This window comes from Lonchura striata, chromosome 18 (assembly GCF_046129695.1).
Source record: "Lonchura striata isolate bLonStr1 chromosome 18, bLonStr1.mat, whole genome shotgun sequence".
Taxonomy (NCBI): Eukaryota; Metazoa; Chordata; class Aves; order Passeriformes; family Estrildidae; genus Lonchura; species Lonchura striata.
In genome coordinates, this window is record NC_134620.1 from 5,429,067 (window position 1) to 5,451,635 (window position 22,569).

The window sequence follows — 22,569 nt, forward strand, 5'->3', positions numbered from 1 at the left end:
TGGGACCTGGCGCGTGGGCGCCACCTGGTGGCGAGGGAGCGGTACTGCGTGCCCCGCGCGGCTGATGGCGCGTGGCGCTGGGGGTGGAAAAGGAGGGAATTCTTGGTTTTCTAATTAGTTAATTGCAGGCACAAGGCTGGCAGATGTATTGCTGATACCTGATGTGGTGCTGGGGGTGGAAAAGGAGGGAATTCTTGGTTTTTTAATTAGTTAATTGCAGGCACAAGGCTGGCAGATGTGTTGCTGGTACCTGATGTGGCTGTTGAGCCGTGGTATAGAATCACAGCATGGTTTGATTTGGAAGGGACTTTAAAGTTCATCCAGTGCCATGGCAGGGACACCTTCCACTATTCCTGCTGGCTCCAAGCCTTGTCCAGCCTGGCCCTGGACACTTCCAGGGATCCAGGGACAGCCACAGCTTCTCTGAGCACCCTGTGCCAAGGCCTCATTACCCTTGCAGGGAAGGATTCCTTCCTAATTTCCCATCTAACCCTGCTCTCTGTCAGTGGGAAGCCAATCCCTGTGTCCTGTTCCTCCATCCCTTGTAAATAGGGAATAAATCCCTCTCCATCTTTCTTGTAGGCTCCCTTCAGGTACTGGAAAGCCACAATTAGGTCACCCTGGAGCCTTGTTTTTTCCAGGCTAAACAATTCCAGTTCTCTCAGCCTTTCCCTGTGGGAGAGGTGCTCCATCCCTTTGGCTGTTGGACAAGGAAGGTGGCAGTGGAGATGACAGCAAAGGGGACAGCCTGTGCTGTGTCTCTTGTACTTTTGAGGCGTTCATTCTTGCACACGCAAGCTTCAGCACTTGTCCTGCAGCAGAAGTGTCAGGATGTAGCACTTGTGGATGAAATATTCCATAGTATTGATTCTGAAGCAGTGCAGTCCAGGGAATGGGGAAATAGAAGTTACTCTGGGCTGAAACATGAATTCCTCTCTGTGTCTCTCTCCCAGCATTACAAATTGCAGACAAAAGCATCTCACCAGAGTTTGCATCATGCTAAATTACTTTTTTTTTTTTTCCTCTTTTTTTTTTCTTTGTTAAAGGGATATTAAAGCTGGAAATATTCTTCTAACAGAACCAGGTCAGGTGAAACTCGCTGATTTTGGGTCTGCATCTATAGTTTCCCCTGCCAACTCTTTTGTGGGAACGCCTTACTGGTGAGTGAAGCCTGCAGTGCTTTAGTCCTTTGTAAAACTGCTCTCTTCCCTTTCCAGTGCTTCACAATAAAATATACCTGGATAAAAATCTTCATTGGCCAAGGAGTTTTCCTGGCATCCCTGTGTCCAGATCTTCATCTTCAGGAAGTGTGTCCTTGCTCAGGGTCTATAAGGAGAGGTTTAGGCTGTGCAGTGCTTGGAAATGGCTCCATTCCTGCAATGCCCTTGGCTTAAAAATACCTCACAGCTGCCACAGGTGATGGGATTGAGACATTCATGGAGAAAGGGGGTCCTGTTAGTCTGACTGGAAGTCACACAGCTACTTCAGCCCTGTTTTGAAGGAACTGCTGAAGGGTCACCCGAGTTCCTTGGCACTCCCAGCACTGAGGACCAGCACAGCTCCACGCTCCACTGATTTTGTGGCAGAGGCCCCAGGCAGTGCTGGGAGGTCACCATGGCCCAGCCTTGCAATGAGGCCGTTTGGCAGGAAGCCTTTTTTTTTGAAGAATACTATTTAAGAGGCTGGGCCCGCTGCTTCTCTGTCCCCACTTCATCCCCTTATCCTGGACCAAGTCCCCTGCTGTTCCAAATTTCCCTGTTCCATGCATAGCTGCACCCACAGGCTGCTTTTGTCTCCTGGAAATGCTCCTGGTGTGCCAAGGGGAAGCCTGGGGGAGGGTGCAAGGGGTGCCTCTAGGGCTTTTTCTTCTCCCCCCCTTCCCCATTCTTTTCTCCCCCCTTCCCCATTCTTTTCTCCCCCCTTCCCCATTCTTTTCTCCCCCCTTCCCCATTCTTTTCTCCCCCCTTCCCCATTCTTTTCTCCCCCCTTCCCCATTCTTTTCTCCCCCCTTCCCCATTCTTTTCTCCCCCCTTCCCCATTCTTTTCTCCCCCCTTCCCCATTCTTTTCTCCCCCCTTCCCCATTCTTTTCTCCCCCCTTCCCCATTCTTTTCTCCCCCCTTCCCCATTCTTTTCTCCCCCCTTCCCCATTCTTTTCTCCCCCCTTCCCCATTCTTTTCTCCCCCCTTCCCCATTCTTTTCTCCCCCCTTCCCCATTCTTTTCTCCCCCCTTCCCCATTCTTTTCTCCCCCCTTCCCCATTCTTTTCTCCCCCCTTCCCCATTCTTTTCTCCCCCCTTCCCCATTCTTTTCTCCCCCCTTCCCCATTCTTTTCTCCCCCCTTCCCCATTCTTTTCTCCCCCCTTCCCCATTCTTTTCTCCCCCCTTCCCCATTCTTTTCTCCCCCCTTCCCCATTCTTTTCTCCCCCCTTCCCCATTCTTTTCTCCCCCCTTCCCCATTCTTTTCTGTCCCCTTCCCCATTCTTTTCTGTCCCCTTCCCCATTCTTTTCTGTCCCCTTCCCCATTCTTTTCTGTCCCCTTCCCCATTCTTTTCTGTCCCCTTCCCCATTCTTTTCTGTCCCCTTCCCCATTCTTTTCTGTCCCCTTCCCCATTCTTTTCTGTCCCCTTCCCCATTCTTTTCTGTCCCCTTCCCCATTCTTTTCTGTCCCCTTCCCCATTCTTTTCTCCCCCCTTCCCCATTCTTTTCTCCCCCCTTCCCCATTCTTTTCTCCCCCCTTCCCCATTCTTTTCTCCCCCCTTCCCCATTCTTTTCTCCCCCCTTCCCCATTCTTTTCTCCCCCCTTCCCCATTCTTTTCTCCCCCCTTCCCCATTCTTTTCTCCCCCCTTCCCCATTCTTTTCTCCCCCCTTCCCCATTCTTTTCTGTCCCCTTCCCCATTCTTTTCTGTCCCCTTCCCCATTCTTTTCTGTCCCCTTCCCCATTCTTTTCTGTCCCCTTCCCCATTCTTTTCTGTCCCCTTCCCCATTCTTTTCTGTCCCCTTCCCCATTCTTTTCTGTCCCCTTCCCCATTCTTTTCTGTCCCCTTCCCCATTCTTTTCTGTCCCCTTCCCCATTCTTTTCTGTCCCCTTCCCCATTCTTTTCTGTCCCCTTCCCCATTCTTTTCTGTCCCCTTCCCCATTCTTTTCTGTCCCCCCTTTGCTCATTTTTTTCTCCCTCCTTTCCCCTTTTGCTTTTCCCCCTCCTCTGACATGTTGCTGCTTTGGTCAGTGCTTGTTCCATTCCAGCGCACTTCCTCAGCTCCCTGCTGTCTCTCCTGGTCTGTGGCTTTGCTCAGGGGGATGGAGCCACCTCAGCTGGTGTCCCTGGAGTGTCCCTGGAGAGTCATGGAGCTCAGGAGTGTCCCCGTGTGTCCCCTAACACAGCCTCTGCTCTGTGCTTGGCAGGATGGCACCAGAGGTGATCCTTGCTATGGACGAGGGGCAGTACGATGGCAAGGTGGATGTTTGGTCTCTTGGGATCACATGCATCGAGTTAGGTGAGTGAACACCCAGCTGAGGTGGGGGATTAACTCTGCAGTGTGTTAGCAACTCCTGCAAATAGGGACGATCCTTACTCCTCATCAGTTTTCCCCTTTAAAATGCCTGGCTTGGAGCACCTTGACAGTTGAGTTTAGTCTTTTTCTGCTGGCAAATCAAGAGCAAGCCACTAATGCACTGTGCTTTCATGTTAGTCTGGTGTGCTCAGTTATTCCCTGGAGAGCCAGAGCATTTTGCTCTTGAGTGAGAGGAATCCAGGGTTTGTCATCTGTGTTTTCCAAGGTGCACTCTGAGAAAGTCGTCCCAGCTGTTGTGGCAAGGGAGCTGGTGTCCTAAGGATTGTGTGTCAGAAGGGACCTACATTTAATTTTCAATTCTTCTTACTTCCCTGCTTTCTGAAACAAAAATCTTCAGTCCCAGCTGAAAAGTTTGTGCCATGAATCATCGTGGACAGGTTCCTTATGGGAAGAGAAGAAAAGGGTTTGCACTTCAGAGGGCAAAAGATACACATCCACAGAGCCTGGAGCAGAGGTGGATGTGATGGCAGGTACACAGAGTAGACTCCAAGCGTGTGTTTCAAGTTTGAATATTGACATTGCATGTGCTGAGTAGATTATCTTCAAAAATCAGTGTTGATATGGGTTCTACTTACCAGCAGTACACCAATAACTTATTGTGTGGGTGAGTTCACTGAAAATGTCATTGATGAATGTTTAATCAGCAGAAATGTGTGAGATAACAAAGAGGGGGATGTGCAGAAGTGCTGTCTCCAGAACTGAGATGGTGTAGATAACCAGTAACTAACATGGCTGTATTTCATGTGCCAGCATGCTGACACAGTCTGTATTTTGACATAAAGAATGCCAGAATTGGAATTTTCAGGCTTCTGTTGTTGTGCATGGCCAATGATTTTTGTTTGTGCGGAGTTCAGGTGTGTCACAGCCTCTCAAGGAGTAAATCACAGCAGCAGGAGAGACTGTGCAACCCTATGTAGACACAGTCTTGGTACCAGAATTTCTGTGTACCTTTTTGCTCAGGAACCTCAAAGATGATGATTTGCTTTCCTTAAAAATACCCCCTTTTGAGAAGCATTAAACTTCCATAAACATCGAACTTTGCCTTTGCATGATTCCCTGTCTGAGCACGAGGTCAGGCAGCAGTGGGAGGAGATCTCTTGTTGAGCAGCATTTGGCTTTCTTTGAATGCTGGTATCTTAATTCCTCGTGCAGCTGCAGTCAGTAGTGATTAAGGAAAAGCAGAAGTGGTGGTTTTTCAACATGAAAGAGCTGGGAAACCCTGGCACCACCAGCCCTGGGGAGAACCAGCCTCCCCCAGCACTGAGAGCTCTGCCCTCCTGAGAGGCCAGGGCTGCTGGGCAGCTGCTCTGTGACTGCAAGGGCTGGGAAGGGTTTCAGGGAGAGGAGGTCATGGCACATCTGGCAAGTGAGTTGGGTAACCTGTCCCACTTGCAGTGACAAACGAGGCAGGCAGCCACTTTTTCCTGTAACCCACATGTTCCAGCAGTGCCTCAAAGATCTGCAGGGACTGATACAGCATGTCCTGGTCCTGAACTGTGCCTAAGATTAGTTTTACTCAGCTTCAGCTGATTGTGCCACAGCAGATCGGGTGTGAGATGTTGCAGTTAAAGTAAAATGTACTCCAAATCTTTATAATTTGTATCCCGCTCTCTTTGGATTTTGTCATCCCTCTCCAAGTGAACAGCAGCTTTCCTTGAATGGGTGTCCTGGTCTAACTTGGAATATTAAAATAATTGGCTTAAGTGTGATGACAACAGCACTGAGTATTGATTTAGCAGTAATACCTGCTCATACTTCCACACATTTCTCCTTTCTTTCCAGACAGCCTTATCACACTTTTCTGTTCTTTTCTCTTTCCAGCTGAAAGGAAGCCTCCACTTTTCAACATGAATGCAATGAGTGCCTTATATCACATAGCCCAGAACGATTCCCCTAGATTACAATCAAATGAATGGTAAGAGAACCATTAACAGCTGATTTTTGTTGTTTATTTCACTGAAAATGCCCTGTGACACTGCACAGTTCAAGCCTGACAATGAACATGTTGGCTGCAGTACAGTGATTTGTGGGTGTTCTCAAATCTTGTGTATGCTAGCCCAATTTTGACTTTCTGTTACTCTGGCTGTTCTACAATCTAAAAGTGTGGAGGTGTTAATTGTGAGGTGTAGCTGCTGTAGTAATTAACATACTCTCAGATGTGTTAAACCAGCCATGGCTCAGCATCAGCAAAGTTTCCAGCTGCCATAGATCCCTGTTGGCAGAAGAGTTGTTAGCATTGCTGTGCAGCTGAAATGTGGAGAAAAGGAGGAGAATGTGGAGGTAATTGGATATTTTTGTCAGTGGAGGACTCCAGAAGCCCTCAGAGCTCTGTGGGCAGTGAATGCTCCCTGTGCTGCAGGCTTGTTCAGAATCTGAGCTTGGCTACAAGAACACTTGGTTATTCTGTGGGTTCCCTGTACCCAGGACTGGAATGGTGCTGTTGGGTGATGCTTGGCAGGGTCTGGAAGCAAAAGCTCCTGGTGAGGTGTGGAGTCCCCCCATTTCTCTGCTGGGTATTTGAGCAGCACAACTGTTCCACTGCTGACCATTGTGTCAATACCACTCCAGTTTCCTTGTTTCATCCTCTCTGTTTTGCCCATTTTTCAAGGTTCCAGGAGCTTGCTCTGCTGCCTGCAGCGTGGTCCCCACGTTCTGTGCAGGGTTGGCAGAGCAGAGACAGCTGTGGATGAACACAGCACCACATCAGTGCTCTGGGCTGCAAGCACTTGTTCGCAGTGCCCTGTTTGCTCTCTGGAGTCTGTTTGCTCCTTTTGAGTCCAGTGGCACAAAAAAAAACCCAGTTTCCTTCTTTCCAGCTGGGCTAAAACTTCGATTAAAGCCTCAAGTGTTGGGCTGAGCATTGAGGCAGGGTTCCCTCTGTAACCACCCTGAGATCAGTGAGTGCATTTCTGGAGTTCCCAATAATGCTACAGTCCCTTGTTTTTAAGCAGTTGAAGTAAAATCAAAAATAGTGACTGGTACACATAGTTCTCACTTGGTTTTCAGTTTGTGCTTGAGGATAGTTGTGTGTCCATGTTGTTTCAACAACCTTTAACTGGGAAAGAATTTATGAGATCAACTGGGAATTTGCAAAAACCCAGTGACTTCCTCTGCCTTGTTCTAAGAACAAATTAGTCAACATTTTTCTTTTGCTTTGCACTGATAAGTTTGATTATATTCCAAATTGTGAGCTTCTTTTTTTAATTTAGATTTTTTTTTCTTTTTTTTTCTTTTTTTTTTTTTTCATTTTTTGATTTTGCAGGTCAGACTCCTTTAGGGGATTTGTTGATTACTGCTTACAGAAAATACCTCAGGAAAGGCCATCATCAACAGATTTGTTACGGGTAATTTATCAAATCTTTTCCAGAAATCTGTGGGGAAATCTGTTTGTCTACCAAAATAATTGTAAAAATGGTGAACAAATATTTGCCCTTACAAAAATCCACTCTGTTTTTTTCTGGGTTTTTTTGTTTTGGTTTGGTTTTTTTCCCTCCATTCATACATCACACTTAGCAGTTAAAAATAGCATTAAGGGGATAGGCCAAGGCTTTCCTCCCCTAATCGAACCACCAGACCCAAAAGTTGTTTAAATCCCTTTAATGGTTTCCATACTGAACCCAATTAATTAAACTCGTTTTGGAAATAACTGGATCATTTTGGAAGGGGTTTTTACAGGTCTCTAATTGCCCAGAGCCTGCAGGAGGGGGACCTGGGAGTGGTGTGTGCAGAGTTTGCCAAGGTTTTGTCAGTGAATCATGAATCAGTTCCAGTTTAAGCCATTTGGGTTCAGTTTACCTGGGACATAGAGGAACTGTTCACAGCTCCAAGGGCTTTGCTTTTGGGAAATTCAGGAGCAGCCTTCCATTAGAAGGTAGGGGGATGTGAAATCCTCTCCAGCCCCTTTTCCATCAGGCTTTGGCTTTTCTTTTAAGTATTTCCTTTCTTTAAAGTTGATTATTAGCCCTGCTCTCCCTCTGGCTGCTGGTGCCAGTGACCTCTCCAGGTAAATGATGAAGGAGCTGTTTGTGCTCCCTTTGGCACCTGGTATATATTTTTATTTCCTGTGGTACGTTTGTGCTGTGGCAAATAATCAGTGTTTTGTTCCCTGGTACTACTTGTTGCACCCTGACCAGCTAATAGGTTTAAGATGTGAGTTTTGGAATGATTCATTCCTGGGGATTGGCAGCCTTGCTGCTCTCTAGGAACAGGCTGAGCTCATTGAAGGATGTGATTTCAGGAGTACCTCAGGTTGGAGTCTGTACAAACAATTAGAGCTGAGATCTGAGTGTGATATCCTGTATATTTCGTGGTTTATTTTTATATTTTATTTACATTTTTGTCTGCCCTACACTTTTCATGTGGTCACATTTTAATATTTGAGTGCACACATAGAATGGATTTAGGTTCAGGATCATGGTTCCAAATGCTTTGCTGCTTTCTAAAAAAGATCTACAATGAGATAAAAATGGGTTCCTTTTTTCCTAATCATAAATAAGCTGCAGATTGTTACTGTTCACAGAGAAATAAATGGTGGTTATCTGCATAGAGGAGCAGAAATGATTCATTTTGTTTCTGTGTGAAATTATGTTAAGAACTTTTAGCTCTGATTCAAAAATAAACACCATCACTACAAGCAAAATTGGGTACTAAAATGACTGACTGTCCCCAGGAGCAAAACTCAAATGCACAACAGTTTGAATTCAATTAAAAACGAGAAATCAGCTTGTGGCATGATGCTTTCCTTGTTTATTTACAAATCATTAAAAGATGGTTAGCTCATCCTTTCAGCTCTCCTGTTGAAGGCTCCTGTTTTAGGGCGGGCTGGGGCTGCATGAGCTGCTCACTCCAGCTCCAGGGGTGAGTTCACCCCTGAGCTGGGAGGCCGAGCAGGCAGAGGGAACCCTCCTGAGAATTTCCCTGCAGGTGGAGGCTCTTACAAAAGCCCCTTGTGGCATTTGCAATGTGCAGTAGAGAACAACACTATTTCACCCCTTTTTTTTTTTTTCCATTGCCAATTTTTCTGTTTTCACTATTTTTCTGTTTTTCTACAAGCATGCAGAAGATGTTTGTGCCCTAAAGCCATTCCTCTTGGGAACTACTAAGCAACACACCCAACTGTAGGGATCCCATTAAAGTATTGCCAAGTGTACACTCAGGTTGTCTGCTTTAGCCAAGGTTAAATGGGAAAGCTGGAGAGTTTTATATCTACTGCCAGCTGTACAGTGCAGGAGAATGTATCTGATAAATCAGAGAAGAGGCTTTAATCATATTCCTGAATACCATTAAAGAATTTATTAAGTCTGCACTTAAAACCTGTGCAGGAGTTGGCAAGAGCCTGATTTGATTTCAACTCTGGCTACAAAATCTTTAGGTATAAATAAACTTTGTGGTCTCCTTGCTGGTTTTATGTGGGAATTGGAATAGATGGATGCAGGATAAATCTTTGCAGGTTGATTCTTCTTTGTTCTGGATCCATTTTGTTCATTCCTGTGCCTCCAAGGTTTGAAGTGTCACCTTGTGTGTTTTGAGTGAAGCCACTCAGGAAGAGACAAATCATCTGTGTAGCCTGGAGAGCTCAGAAAACCTGACCCCAGCACAAGCTCAGTGTGTTTGGAGCCTTTGAGAAAGGGTGTTAGCAGTTATTGAGTAGGAACAGATAAATTGCAGGATGGGAGGTGTCACTTCAGGGGTCTGTCCCTGGTTTAACCCGAGTCTGCAGTGAGGTGTTTTATCTCCTCTTGAACCCAGCACGATTTTGTCCGCCGGGAGCGACCGCCCAGGGTGCTGCTAGACCTGATCCAGAGGACCAAGGATGCAGTGAGGGAGCTGGACAACCTGCAGTACCGCAAAATGAAGAAAATCCTCTTCCAGGAGACACGCAACGGCCCCCTCAACGAGTCCCAGGAGGAGGAGGAGGTACTCGGGGTTTCTCCCCCCATTCACACTCTTACCTGTGGTTTTAGGGCCAGGGAGATGTTCCTGTCCTTAGGCTGGCACAGCCTAGGTGAGAAATGTTGTTGGAATATCATCTGGATCAGCAGAGAGACAGGAGAGGATAATGAGTGAGAGTAGTCCTTGCTCGGTGTTAAAGCTGCCAATTACTGTACATGTGGAACTTTGGATTTTTTCCAGTGCTGCCCTTTCTTCTGGAAGCCTTAGGGAAGGAACTCATTCTGAGGGAGATTCTCTGTGAGAAGTGGCTCCCAGCCTGTGTGGAGGAGGGTCTTTGACAGCCCAGGCTTTTCTTTCTCATCTGCACAGTCAAAACAACTCCATTAATGTTAATATTTTTTCAATTACCATAACTTTACTGTAAAGTAATTGGCCTCTCATGAGCTGAAAAGCAATTCACCAAATTAGTAAGACTTATTTTTTTTAAATTCTTTAACATTAAAGAAGAAAAAGGTTAAAGACCTAAAATGCAGCTTCAGTTTAAATCTTGTAATAAACAACCCACTTAATCAGTGTATGATAATTGACCCTAACTGTAGCTGAGAGAAGGAAACCAGTCATTTTTCAATTGATGAGCTTAGATGGAAATTAATATCGCTTGGTGCAGGCACAATGCATAAATAAATCCATGACTGCTTCTCAATGAAAAACAGTGACAGACAAATTGATGTCTGTGTTCCTTTGCTCCAGTGGAGTGAGGCAATAACACACAGCGAGGTGCCTAAGCTCAGAGGATCTTCAGGGGCTTGGGTTTGAGGTTTGGAGGTGTCAAATGCTCCTTGAAAGCTAAACTGGTTGAAGAAATGGGCACGTGGGTCTCGGGTGGAGCTGCAGGAGGAGGGGACTGGCACTTTGTGAAGATGCCCCAAAGGAGCAAGAGCAGCAACTGCTGTGATTGAAGGTCCCCTCCAGCTTCCAGACCTGGAGCTTAGCTGGGGACTGGGGGATTGTCAGATTTGTGCACTGCAACTCCCAGTTTCTCTCCCCACATGTGGCAGGCTGTCAGCAGAGTGCCAGGGAATGGTTTCCCACTTGGCTGTTGAGCACTTCCAAGCTCAGCAGGAAACACGTGGTGGTGTTTGGCTCCAAGGTGTGGCTTCTGTTCCTCCTGTCCCCACTCCTGAAGAGAGCAGGGAGAGGAGCTGTTGTACCTGCGGGGAGGGCAGGGCTGACACTCTGCATGTGCACAGCATGCTCTGCACTGACCCCTGAGCCCTGTCCCAGCACAGGAGGTGTCACTGCTCGTGTGTGTCACTAACTGGGCAGGGAGGGCAGACCCAGCACTGCCTGCCCCGCTGGAAATGCCTCCAGGCACTTCCTCCTTCTACCCTGGGCTTTCTAAGGTGGAAGATGAGCCTTAACAATCTTTAACGTGCAAAATATTACTAATGCTTTCCTCAGAGCCCTCCCAGGAAGGTGAGAGTTGAAGTCAGGAAGCCAGGGCTAAGGTTACATATCTCATCTCTGTCCTTCCTGCATAAACATTCATCAGTGACACAGCCTCAGAGCCTTCATTATGTGATTTCTTCTGCAGCTCTACATAAGCATCCTGAAAATATTTTCATTCCCCTGTGCCTATATTCTCTGTAAAATAGTATTATTCTGGATTTTAAGTGCTCTCACACAGGCTCTGAATGATCTGCTGATTGCTTAAAAAATAATCACACAATCAAAGGCAAATCTGTCAAGTCTCAATTTTATCTTTCCGTCAGTCTCCAACAAAATGAGTTCCCCATTAATTGATTTGTAATGGAATTCTCCCCAAGCTCCCTTCAGAGGTCAGGGCAAACTGGATGCAGTTTGAGAGCAGGCTGCTCATTTTAGTGAGTCAGGGCTGCTTCACCCCAGGAGTTGAAGGATGTTCAGAGCTCTGTCCTCACTGTGAGCTCCTTACGAGCCTCTTTGGTGCTACTAGTTAATTACAAAGGACTCCATAAATTCTCTAAATCAGTCCAGAATAAATGCATACTCTGGCATTACTGTATGCCTATGGGTATGGAAGAAGAAAAAAGGCTGCTAACTCCTGATATTTGTCTGTAGAATCAAAAATACCTCTTATATGAGGAATCTTAATTTATGTATATCCAAGTTTTAACCCCTATAATAATGCAGGCTGGTCTGAGTCAGCTGCTAAAAGTCTTCACTCATCTTTATCTTGGCTGTAAAAACAAGGTTCAAGGGGTTTCTAGCTTGATAAAATCAAGTTGCTGACTGCTTGGGACATGGAGGTTAAAACCTCTACACCATGTAGAATATATCAAATAATAAATGGATTAATTGTCTTACATATTTTCTGATTCAGGAAGTGTATTATAGCAGAGCCCGACTTGAAGCATTGTTTTAATTCAAACTTGGATAATTACTCTTAATTATGGGGCTCCTTCCACCAGCCATCCAGTATTCTTGGATATGTCCTATCAAGCCAAGAGCCATGCCCAGACTTAAGGATATGTGGAGAAAAACTGGCTTGAAACCTGATGTAATCAGATTGCAGGAGAAAAGGCAGAAGCTGCCTGCCTGATACGGAGCATTCCAGAACCCAAACAGCCCTTTGAGATGAGCAGTTGGCAAAATAATGCCCAAAGACCCTTGAAGTCTGCAGAGTCACCTTTAAAACAAACTCTGGGTGTTGCAGGCACGTGCTGGGCAGGTGATCTCCTGCAGGATCTGTAACTGATGCCCCTTGTTTTATAGGACAGTGAGCATGGATCAAACCTGAGTAGGAAGATGGACAGTCTGGGCAGCAACCATTCCATCCCCAGCATGTCTGTGAGCACAGGCAGCCAGAGCAGCAGTGTGAGCAGCATGCAGGAGGTCCTGGATGAGAGCAGCCCTGAGCTGGTCATGATGCATAGTGACGAGAGCACCATTAATTCCACCTCCTCCGTTGTTCACAAGAAGGTACGTGTGCCCTGCTGCTCTGTGCTGAGAGCAGGAGCTGCTGCTGGGCTTGCCAGAGTCGAGTTCTGTGGGGATTTTGTCTTTAAGAGCATCTAAAGAACCTCTGTCCATGAAAAGAGGTTGCTACTCAAGGAGCTGTCAGTGCCTAGGCAGGGTCACCCGGGCTCCCCGCATGCCCAGCCCCGCATGTGCACCTCTCCCTCTGCTTGGGACATCCTTGTTTCCCTGGGAATGCCTGTCCTGTGCTCTGTCTTGGTCCTGGCAGCCAAGCTAACCCTCTGCCAGGCACAGTGTGTGATTAAACCTGCCTGCACTTGGATTTCCCTTGTGAGGAGTGGAAGTGTGCAGAACTTTGGACCCTTCCCACGAGGTACGTTTGGAGTCGAGTCCCACTCGATGCTTTCCTGCTCCTTTGCTGCATGCTGTGATCTGATGCCTTTCCTTTTCCTAGAGCTGCATATCAAGCTAAGGTTGTCTAGCTGTAAGCCAACATCTCATCTCCACTGTTTGTCTGACTAAAATAGTTTTGGCTTGGCCTTAGCAGTGTCATTTGCTAGTGGGCAGCAAAATGTAGGTTGGTTGTGTTGGTTTCATTTACAAGGAACTTCAAAGTATACATTTGCTTTTTGCCAGAGGAGCTAAAACACCACAGCAGCATGAAAAGTATTAATTTCTTGTTTGTAAGGTTACAGTAAGGCTTGGTTGTAACTAAATATTTGTAAGCAGTTTTTCCTCCTGAAGTGCAGGGTTTGTGTCATTGAATATTAAGAGCTATTGAAACATCTTGTCTTCAACAGAACATGGTCTTACATATTTAAAGATACTGGCAGAGAAGTTGCAAAGGTTTTAGGGGTTTGCCTCTTTCCTAAAAACACTTTTCAGCATCTTTAGAGAAGTTTGTTCAGAAAGGTGAAAACAAGGTGTTAGGTACCAAATGCCAGCCCATGGAACTGTCCTGAATGAAGAGCAGCACCACTGATGGATGTTCTGGGTGGTTATGATTGGAGCTCTTTCTTATTTTATGTAGGCTTTCAGAACGTGTGTTAGCTTTAATTTCACATTGTTACATAGCCATATTTACTCGTGCATTAAAGTGGAAGTTGGAGGGACTGATTTGCACAGAATTCATAGTTTATAATCGCTGCTCAGAGTTGTTACATTTGATAAAATCAAAACATCAGCTGCTCCCACCAGACGTAAATGGCATTTGTGAAATGAGTAGAGTTTCTTCTTGTTTTAAGACTAATATTATGTTTTATAATGGTTATATGACACCTGTAAGGTATAAATACAGGATTTCTGATGCTGTAAATTCAGTCCTCCTAGACTTGTGTGTGGGATGCACAAACAGGACACCACATGGAAGTTTTTATCTGGTTTGAAAAAAAACCAGGGCATCTTGCACACTTGTAACTGAAGTATTATAAAAGAAATCACCTCTAGATCAGTTAACACAGGTGTTTTAGGGTAATTTTGGGAGCAGAAAGCCCATGTCTGCACTGATGGTCTTCCCAAAACAGTTAATGATTGGCTAGGACTGCTGATCCTTGGAGTAGATTCCTTCTCCATTGGAAAATGTTCCCTTCTGCTGTATGTTATTCATAAAGCAGATTTGGACTCTGCATAGCAGGACGTATTCCAGTCTGCAAATGTATTGTTTTAATTTAATACCCAATTTTTTTATTCTCTGTTACTTTGCAATTTTAAATGGAAAACTACTTCATGTGTGTATTAATACATGTGAAGAGACTAAAACTGGAGCTGGACATTTCAGGGGGGTTTATGTCCATATACATCCACTTTATTTTAAAGGTAAAGTTCCTAGTTCTGCCAAGATTTCAGTTTGTCTTTGTGCTTTAATTGCATTTCTGGAAACTGGGATGAAGCTGAGTTTTGGGTATCACTCTGGAGCCCCTCACAAATACAGTGGGAATAACCTGGGGTTCAAGTTTAATTTAAGCTCTTGTTTCATATTTAATCAGCCTTTAAAGGCCAAAAATAAAATATTGATGAACATAAGCAGCATTTTGTGGGTACAGGGTCACATACGAGATGGTTTTGACATGGGTGAAGTCAAGTGTTGTATAAAATTGTGGTGTTCCACAAATGTGTTAATGAACAACCTCCAGCTTGTGGAAAGGGTCCAAGAAGGCAGAATGGCTCGGAGTGCTGACATTTTCTATGGCTCAAAGCTCTAAAAAGTCAGAGGCCTGTTGGTGTTTTGGGCCACAGCCCCAGAATGTCACATGCAAGGAAAATGTAGGTGGAGGAGTCTGTGGTGGTGTTGCTGCAGTTCCCAGTGCTGGCAGCTGCTGCCTGCTGTGGACAGCCAGGCTGGGGTGGCCTGGAGGAAAGCAGGAGCAGCCCATCCCTGAGTGCTGCTGGCTGGGAGAAGCCTCCTGGCATCTCTCCTGTGACCTCCCCTGAGGCAGAGGCTTAGGGAAGAGGCTGATGGAGTAAAAGCACTTGTAAACAACTCATTTTCTTTCTGTTTTTTTAACAGCTGCTAGTTGGCTGTAACTTCCAAAAATGTTTTGTGGTCACGGGGTAAGTGAAATGACCTGTTCTGATCTGGTTAATTGTCACTGGCTATGCTAGTTCATGGCAGCCAAGGTGCTTGGGGTTTGCTGCACTTGGGATGAATCCTCTGTGGAAAACAACCCCTTCCACGGCACAGCAGAGCTCCATGGTTTTCAGCTTGTGCTTAGAACAAAGGTGACTCCCACCTGTCAGAGGACAACTGTTAGGCTGGAAGAAAAATCACCAGACAGGAATAAAATATTGAAAATAATAACAAGCCATAATTGAATGTGGAGCTTTTCGTGTTATTCAATTTATAGCTGTGTCCTGAACTCCTGTGAGGAAAAAAAATGGCAATCAGTGAGCTACTCAGGCAGGAAGCCCATCCTTGGGATCAAACCCTGTTCCCTCGGGAGGACACCTCAATCACCAGCATATTCTTTTCAGGAAATTCAGATGTCTGGCTTGGATGAGGAAGTTTTCCTTGCCCTTTTTCAGGTTGGTGAGCTCCTCCATGTCCATCTCAGTATGTCCAGTGTAAGAACTCGTTTCTGAATTAAATAACTCTGCTACTCCATGCAAGGGTCATCTTACCTGTGGATACACATTGTCACATCCATCTCCCTTTAGGAGTTGTTCAGCTGCACAGGTTGAGAGCTGAGGAGTAAGTGTCAGCTCTGATACAAACCCAATTGTGTCTGAGAGCCCCAAAAAATGACAAAATGGGGCAGGGAGTAAAATCCAAATACACTGTGCTTCAAAGACACATAAACCAGATTTGAAAGTCAGATAAATATCAGTTAATTCATCTTAAAAATGAGGATAAAGATTTTTGGCTCCCAGAGTAAGACAATGAAGTGAGTATAGGCATCAGCTGGTGCATCAGAGATGTTTTGTCATCTGTTTAGTTCAGCTGCTGGTAAATGGCAGTGTTGGCACAGGTGGCTTCCCAGAAATATTATTTCATTGTCCTCAATGAATTTATTATTTTTTATTTCTGCAAAACTATAATAATAAGGTGTTGTAATCTTTTAATCTAAACAAAAAGCCAGTACAATATTGGGTTTTTTTCAGCTGCAGTACTCGGCTGTTGCTGTTTCTTGCTCCAGTTTTAAAATCATCAGTGCTTTCTGAAACTTGGGCAGTAAAATGTCAATAAAATGGAAAACTTGTGGTTAAGATCTGATTTATAACAAAAAGATGGAAAAGAGGATCTTTGTAGTTGATCATCACAAATTCTCGCCCTATGTTTGTAATAATAAAATACTGCTGCAACTTGAGTGACTTCCCAGATCCTGTAAATTAACCTGTGCACATCTCCTGTTGCTGCTCCAAATTATTTCAGCATTTGTGGGGAATTTTGTGCATGGGGAGAGCTTAAACCTCCCTGTTGATTACTGAGGCACTTAAAGCAGTGTATTAAGACAAATAGTGCCACTCTGTTGTTTTCCTTGCTCTTTAAAATTCTTAGAAAGCAGGGAATTGCTGCAATTCCATGGAATTTAGTGGGGCTTGGAAATTGCCTTTCCTGTTTGTGTAGGAGACTGGCAGCCCTTGCAGTTAATGAGTCCTCCTTTGTCTCTGGAGCTTTTATTTGGTGTGCATAGCAAAAAAAAAAAAAAATAGTGTGAAAGGGAATGTTCCTCCTGAGGAGAAGGTGGAGGTGTCCCAGCTTTGGTTTGGGCAGGATGGTAAAGGCTTTTATTCAGTGAGGAGAAGGATGAAAAGAGAGTGTGTGCTAGAGCTGGGGTGGGACTCGGAGCAAAATCCACTGTGTGCTGGATTTTGAGCTCGTGGTTTGGCACAAACTCACTGTGAGGTGCTCAGAAGTTCACCAGGAGCAGCCACTCAGATCCAGCTGGGAGCACCCCTGGAAACTCCACCAGCTCTGCTCAGGTAATGCTGTGGGGATATTTGAGAAAGGTTTTGTCCTGGCAATGTCCCAGCCAAATCCCCTCCTTTGTTTTGATCAACCTGAAAGCTGTTTATGTGGATGATACAGTCAGAAGAACAAATTATTCCTTGAGTAGGAAGTTGAAGATTCTGGATCGTTGGCCCCGAATAAAAGGATTTTAATGAGTGAGTTGTGAGCTGAGCATGCCTAAAGTTGCATCCTTAAGGTAGTTATTGCAAAAAAACCACAGAAAACAGGTGGAAAATTAAATGTATATAGAAGATGCATTACTTTAAAAGCAAACCAGGGTTGGAAATGCAGATCTGGGGCTGAGAGGTACCCTGACCCAAACTTGTTGAGTTTCTGGGATGCCTTCAGTCAGATTTTTTTTATTGGCTGCCTTCTGCTGAGGTGCCAGTTTTGTGGCTTTATTTCCCACACATCTGAAGCTAAAAGTTGGAAACAAAATTTCCTTATCTGTGCCAACAGTTACAACTGCAGTGTCTCTTAGCAAGTTTTTGGGAGAAGAAGAATTCTATTTTAAAATAAAAGTAGCAGAATTATATTTTGCTGGGTTTGTAGGGAGATGTTTGTCTTTGCCATCAGTCACCTCATTTGAGGAAGGCTGGTGGAGATGTGGCTACTCATAGATTTATTTCTCTTACCAGCTGACTTTTTTTGTCCCCTTGAAATTGGTCTTTTGGCTTGCTCAGTTGCAAAGGAATTTTCCCATTCCTTGCCCAACTGAGTTTGAAATGCAGAATGTGGTTAATTCACATTCCTGAAGGGCAATTTAATTCTGCTCTGAGCTTCTTCTGTGCACTGAGGTAACCAGAGATCCCATAAAACAAGGCCAGGGTGACACTCTGCCTTCTAAAAATCCACCTCTTGGATAACAAAAAGTAAATCACAGATTAATTTTCCAGCAGAAAAAGCAATTGCAACTTAAACTTGTTATTTTAGGTGGTGTTTTGGAGCATTCTGGAAAGTCTGAATGCCCACTTAAAAAGTTGGGGGTTCTTTTTCAGTGATTTGCAGCTTCTCTGGATTTAATATTTGCCATACCAATTTAATGGAGAGAAGGAGGATGATCCAGGGGTTGGGAAATTGCTTAGCAGGGATTGGGAACGCTGTGCACTCACAAGTGCTGCTGCAGGTCACACAGATGTGTGACCAGGGGTGACATTTGTCCTGTCCCCACCTTCACTTCATGGCTGGAGTACAGCACAGGTGGCTCCTGTGTGCTGCTGTTTCCTCTGTGGTTCAGGGGGGTGAGTTTGGGGTAGATCTTCACTACAGGGTTTGGGATCCCTCTGGTGAGGCTGAGAGATTAAACTGAGTGATGCTGTTTAAATGTTTAATCAGGATCTTCTGGGGATGGCTGTTCTAGAGCCTCAGATGTGCCTTTCTCAGGAATGTGGGCAAGTCCAAGAGCTCTGCCCACAGCACCAACGTGCACAAGTTGGAAGTCTGAGATCAGCCCAACTTTCAGTGATTTCTCTCATGGTGTCACTGCCTTTCCTGTCAGACAGTGCCACAAATGCCCAGTATAAGGTTGTCCAATATAAAATGAAACTGCAACTTTTTGTGACTCTCCATATCTCTGTGGAGGACTGTCCTTTTTAGCTGTTTTGGCTCATTCTGTGTCCCTTGTGTGGGTGTGGAGGAGACTTGGCTCTGTGGTGGCCTTGGGCATTGTGCAAAGGCAAGGAAAAGGTGAGCATGGACTAGGAATGCTCAAAAGGAAGGATAAGGAAAGGTGTGGGGGTTAAAGCACTTTCAATCAATGTGGTGTTCAGTTCTTAATATCATCATTTCTGCACCTAATTGGCTTTTGCTTGAACTCATTTCCACAATCCTATTGAAAAGGGCTGAGTGCAGGTGGCTGTGGGTGAGAAGCAGCTGGAAATTGAGGCCAGCAGAGGGAAAAACCAGGTGTCTGTGGGGTGGGAAAGGAGCATGGGGATGACAGCAGTGTCCTGATGGAGACACCTTTCCATGGTGGCTGCTCTCTCCCTGTGGGGCTCTCTGACCTTCCTGGTGTCCACTGGGGCATGGCAAGGTGCCAGAGCTGCTCCTGCTCATGGAGGCAGCTCTTCCCTGCAAGGGCTTCCTAGGCACTGGCAGCCTTTATTTTGCACCCCAAAGAACTGGAAACTTGATTGAATTCAGGAAGCATCCGTCTTCCTGTGAGGCTTTAGGAGGTGGAGGTTGAGGATGGGAGTCATGCCACTGGTGGGTGCCAGTGTGGCCCCGCAGGGTGTGCCGGGTGTCCAAAGGCTGCTCCATCCCCATGGTGCAGCCTGCAGGTGTGCTGACTTTGGCAGTTGCCATTCCCATTGGGAAAATTGTGGTGGTGTTGGGTTTTTTTTTTTGCTGGCCTTTGTGAGGAGGGTTTTTCCTGGAGCTTTGTTCCACTCCCAAATTTGCCCGTGCCATTTGGGAAGGGCACAGCCGCTCCTGGTGAAGCCTTGCCAAGGAGCAGGGGGGAAGCTGCACCGGGAACCATTCCTGCTAAAACCTGGGAGCTGTTGCTTTAAAAAGAAAAAAAAAAAAAAAAATCCTTTGTGGGCTGTGGAGAGAAAGTGCTAGAACTGTGCAGGATCATGACTGGAAAGCAGGATCCCTGAGTGGTCACGGAGGTTTTCCTGGTCCTCTCCAGCCTGCCGTGGATTTAGCCAGGATGCTCGTCCCCCACAGCAGATAGCAAACGAGGGACAAAGAAACCCTATCGAGGACACACGGCTCGGCAAAGGGAATGAGGCAGGATGTTGCTGTGGTGTTAGAAGGGAACAGGATCTCCGTGCCTAGACATGGGAATCACGTTTTCACCGGCATCGCTGGCTTGCAGTGCTTGAACCCGACCTTCCCGAGGACTCCGATCGCCCTGCTCTGCTTCTTGCTCCCGGCTGGCTTTTTTCTGGCACATATGTAATACTGGAGGTTAAAAAAAAAAAAAAAGGAGATTAAAAAAAAAAAAAAAGGCAGCCCGATTCAGGGATTCGGAGGCATCCTGCTAGCGATCAGCTGACGCGCCGAGCCGAGCTGCAATGTGTTGCTTATTCATTTTGTACGGTGGGAGCTGCCGGGGCTAAGCAGAGAGCTGAACTATGCCTCTCCTACAGCCGCGCTTGTGCAGACAGAGGGGTGAGAGAGAGGCAGCCGCCGCGGGAAGAGCACAGCCGGACTTTCTCCTTGTTTTTATCCATTTCTGCAGGATCATGTATTTATAAGGGATGAGGTGGGCCACAGGGATCGCAGGCCTGAGGTGCGGCCTACCCAGTCAGTGCAGAATCAGGCCCTCCACTACCGGAACCGAGAGCGCTTTGCCACAATCAAATCAGCATCTTTGGTAAGAGCCCCCATCCCACCCCACCCCATCCCACCCCACCCTGCAGCCCCTCGCTGCCATCGCCGCCCCTGCTGTTGGTGCTGTTGGCATAGCAACTGGATATTGCACTGAAAGAGGTTCTACCTCTGTGTGTGTGTGAGAGAGAGAGATGTAAATGTGAAATATGTTTAATTTCTCGGTGCGTTTCCAGTGTGAGATTAGCCCACCTTTCTGGTTGAAGTTAATACCATCTCATTCCCCCCCACCTCCACTCCATTTCCCACCTGTCCCTTTTGTTAATATATTTATCTGCATGTGCATAAAGAGTGTGTGAGGTGTGTGAGAGCTGCTGGAACGCCGTGGAGATGCAGATGCAGATGGGTTTGGGAACAATAAGATCGCTGCTGCCCGCCCTGAGCTGCTGCCTGGGTTTTTTTTGTTGGTGTTTTTTTTTTTATTATTATTTCATTCATTCATTTATTTCAAGCAACTGTACCGTGACTGCATTTTGCAGCCGGATCCTTGGGAAGGATTGCTGGGCTGCGATAAGGGAGAGACAGAGAGAGGGCTTGCAGCGGGCTGTGGGCTTACAAAGGGGAGGGGGATGGGATGAATCCATCCAGATTTGTACTATTGCAAATGTGATTGCTGTGGATGCCTTTGTAGTAGGGAAAGGGGTGTGTGCCGGAAGAGTTAGTTGTGTGCCGCCTCCCCCACCCCGCATCCACCCGGGCTGCGAGCAGCCTTTTCCAGGGAAAGCGGTGAAAAATGGCCCTTCGCAGGGAAAAGGAATGTCCCGTTCAATATTTCAGCCCGCTGGTATTAGAGGTCAGATGGACGGGCAGCGTTAGAAAGTGCCCACGGTTTGGCCATGGCACTTGCTCAGTGCTATGACATCATCCCGGACCAACCCCGAAATGACACCAGCGAGCCCTCCCCTTCCCGCTGCTCCTGCCTCCGCCGTGGGGCTTCTCCTTCCAGACCACCATTTCTGCATCCCCAGAATCGCTGCCCGCTCCTGCCTGCACAGCACGGGCTCTGGGGCTGTGTGTGACCGCGGCTAAACGTGCTCACTGGAGGGAAGCAGCACCAGCGCTGCCAGCAGCCCAAATTTTTCTGTCTGATCGTTGCTGCTGCTGTTAAAATCTAAAATGATGCTGTGGCATTCGGGCTTCTGCCCAGATGCTTCCTGGGAGCATCTGAATCCCATCTTTTGCAGGTGTATTTCTGGCTGCCCATACCTTGAGTGCCCCCCAGGTTGGTGTCCCCTGCTCCCCTCCAGTTTAAAGTGACCTAGAAATGTGTGTGTTAGAGGACCTCATGCAGTGCACCTGACAGGGGCAGGATCCCTGCTCTCCTGGAGACCCTCTGCCCTGGAATTTTTTCCTTTTTTCCTGTATATATGTGTGCTTGCACACAGTGTAGTGCCAGCTCTTCTACTGCCTGCACTGAGCAGATAAAAGTGGGACCCAGTTAGGTTGGCTGGAGGGCAGAAATAATGAATGACTCATGTATCATACTCCAGACATACAATTTCATTGATAAATTGGTATGTATGATGAATATATTCATGTTCTTTTACTCCCTGTGCAAAGCTGCTGCACCTTGTGGCCTGCCTTCAGCAGCAGAGCCCAGAGCTCCTGTCTTCCCTGGAAATGTCACCCCTGCCCTTCTTGGGTGGCTTGAAGGGATTGCATGGCCAGGCTCCTTTGGGAGACAGTGAAAATATGGGCTGTGAGGGATTCCCAGATCCCTGAGCTCTGGGGAATATCCCAAGGTCCCAGCGTTGGATATCCCAAGGTTGCTCCTAAATCCCATGGCAGCCTCCTGTGGGGCTGGGATTGTGTCTGCCTTAATTCCTTACTCACTTGGATATGTTGAATCTCTGCTTCAATGACCAAGTGACGATAAAGATATAATTCATTTTGGGTGGGAAAGATGGAAAACTTTTTGGAGAGCTTCTCTTTTTTGGGTTTTCTGTGGAACATGCTCTGTTATCCCCCACACACCTCCCCAGTGTAGAGGGAAGATCCCAACACATCAACCTGGGCACTCCAGGAGGTGTTGGTGTGTCCTTACTTCTGAGGTTGTGTGGTGGAGCAGAACTGACCCTGTGTTTGCTACAGAAATATTTCATGGTGATGAGCTTTCCCTTTAATAATCTTCCATTCCCACCTCTTCATGTTCCAAAATGGAAATCTAGGAGGAGGAAAAAAAAGCTTCAACCCATTACACAGAATCGGGGTGCCAGTGCTTGTGTTGGAGCACTTTTTATCACTGGCACCATTCAGTGCCTTGATGATGACAGTGGGAGAGGTGCTGGATGCTGCTGCTCCTCTGGCCAAGGGAGAACTTCCTCTGCTTCCCTGTCCAATATTTGAGTGAAGGGCAAGGTCA

At 46.4% G+C, this 22,569-nt stretch overlaps 1 protein-coding gene across 4 annotated transcripts in view; it reads left to right on the forward strand.

The window, feature by feature from the left end:
* Nucleotides 1-22,569, forward strand: part of TAOK3 (TAO kinase 3) — a 77,997-nt gene that overhangs the window by 40,523 nt on the left and 14,905 nt on the right. For 3 of the 4 annotated variants that reach the window (XM_077787154.1, XM_077787153.1, XM_021549939.3), the window contains 7 exons: nucleotides 1,047-1,160; nucleotides 3,405-3,496; nucleotides 5,396-5,489; nucleotides 6,837-6,918; nucleotides 9,323-9,490; nucleotides 12,221-12,427; nucleotides 20,059-20,193. In XM_077787154.1, the coding sequence (XP_077643280.1) occupies nucleotides 1,047-1,160; nucleotides 3,405-3,496; nucleotides 5,396-5,489; nucleotides 6,837-6,918; nucleotides 9,323-9,490; nucleotides 12,221-12,427; nucleotides 20,059-20,193 (892 nt within the window). Of the gene's footprint in view, nucleotides 1-1,046; nucleotides 1,161-3,404; nucleotides 3,497-5,394; nucleotides 5,490-6,836; nucleotides 6,919-9,322; nucleotides 9,491-12,220; nucleotides 12,428-20,058; nucleotides 20,194-22,569 lie in introns of those variants that run through there. The other variant, XM_021549941.3, reaches the window with a different exon arrangement.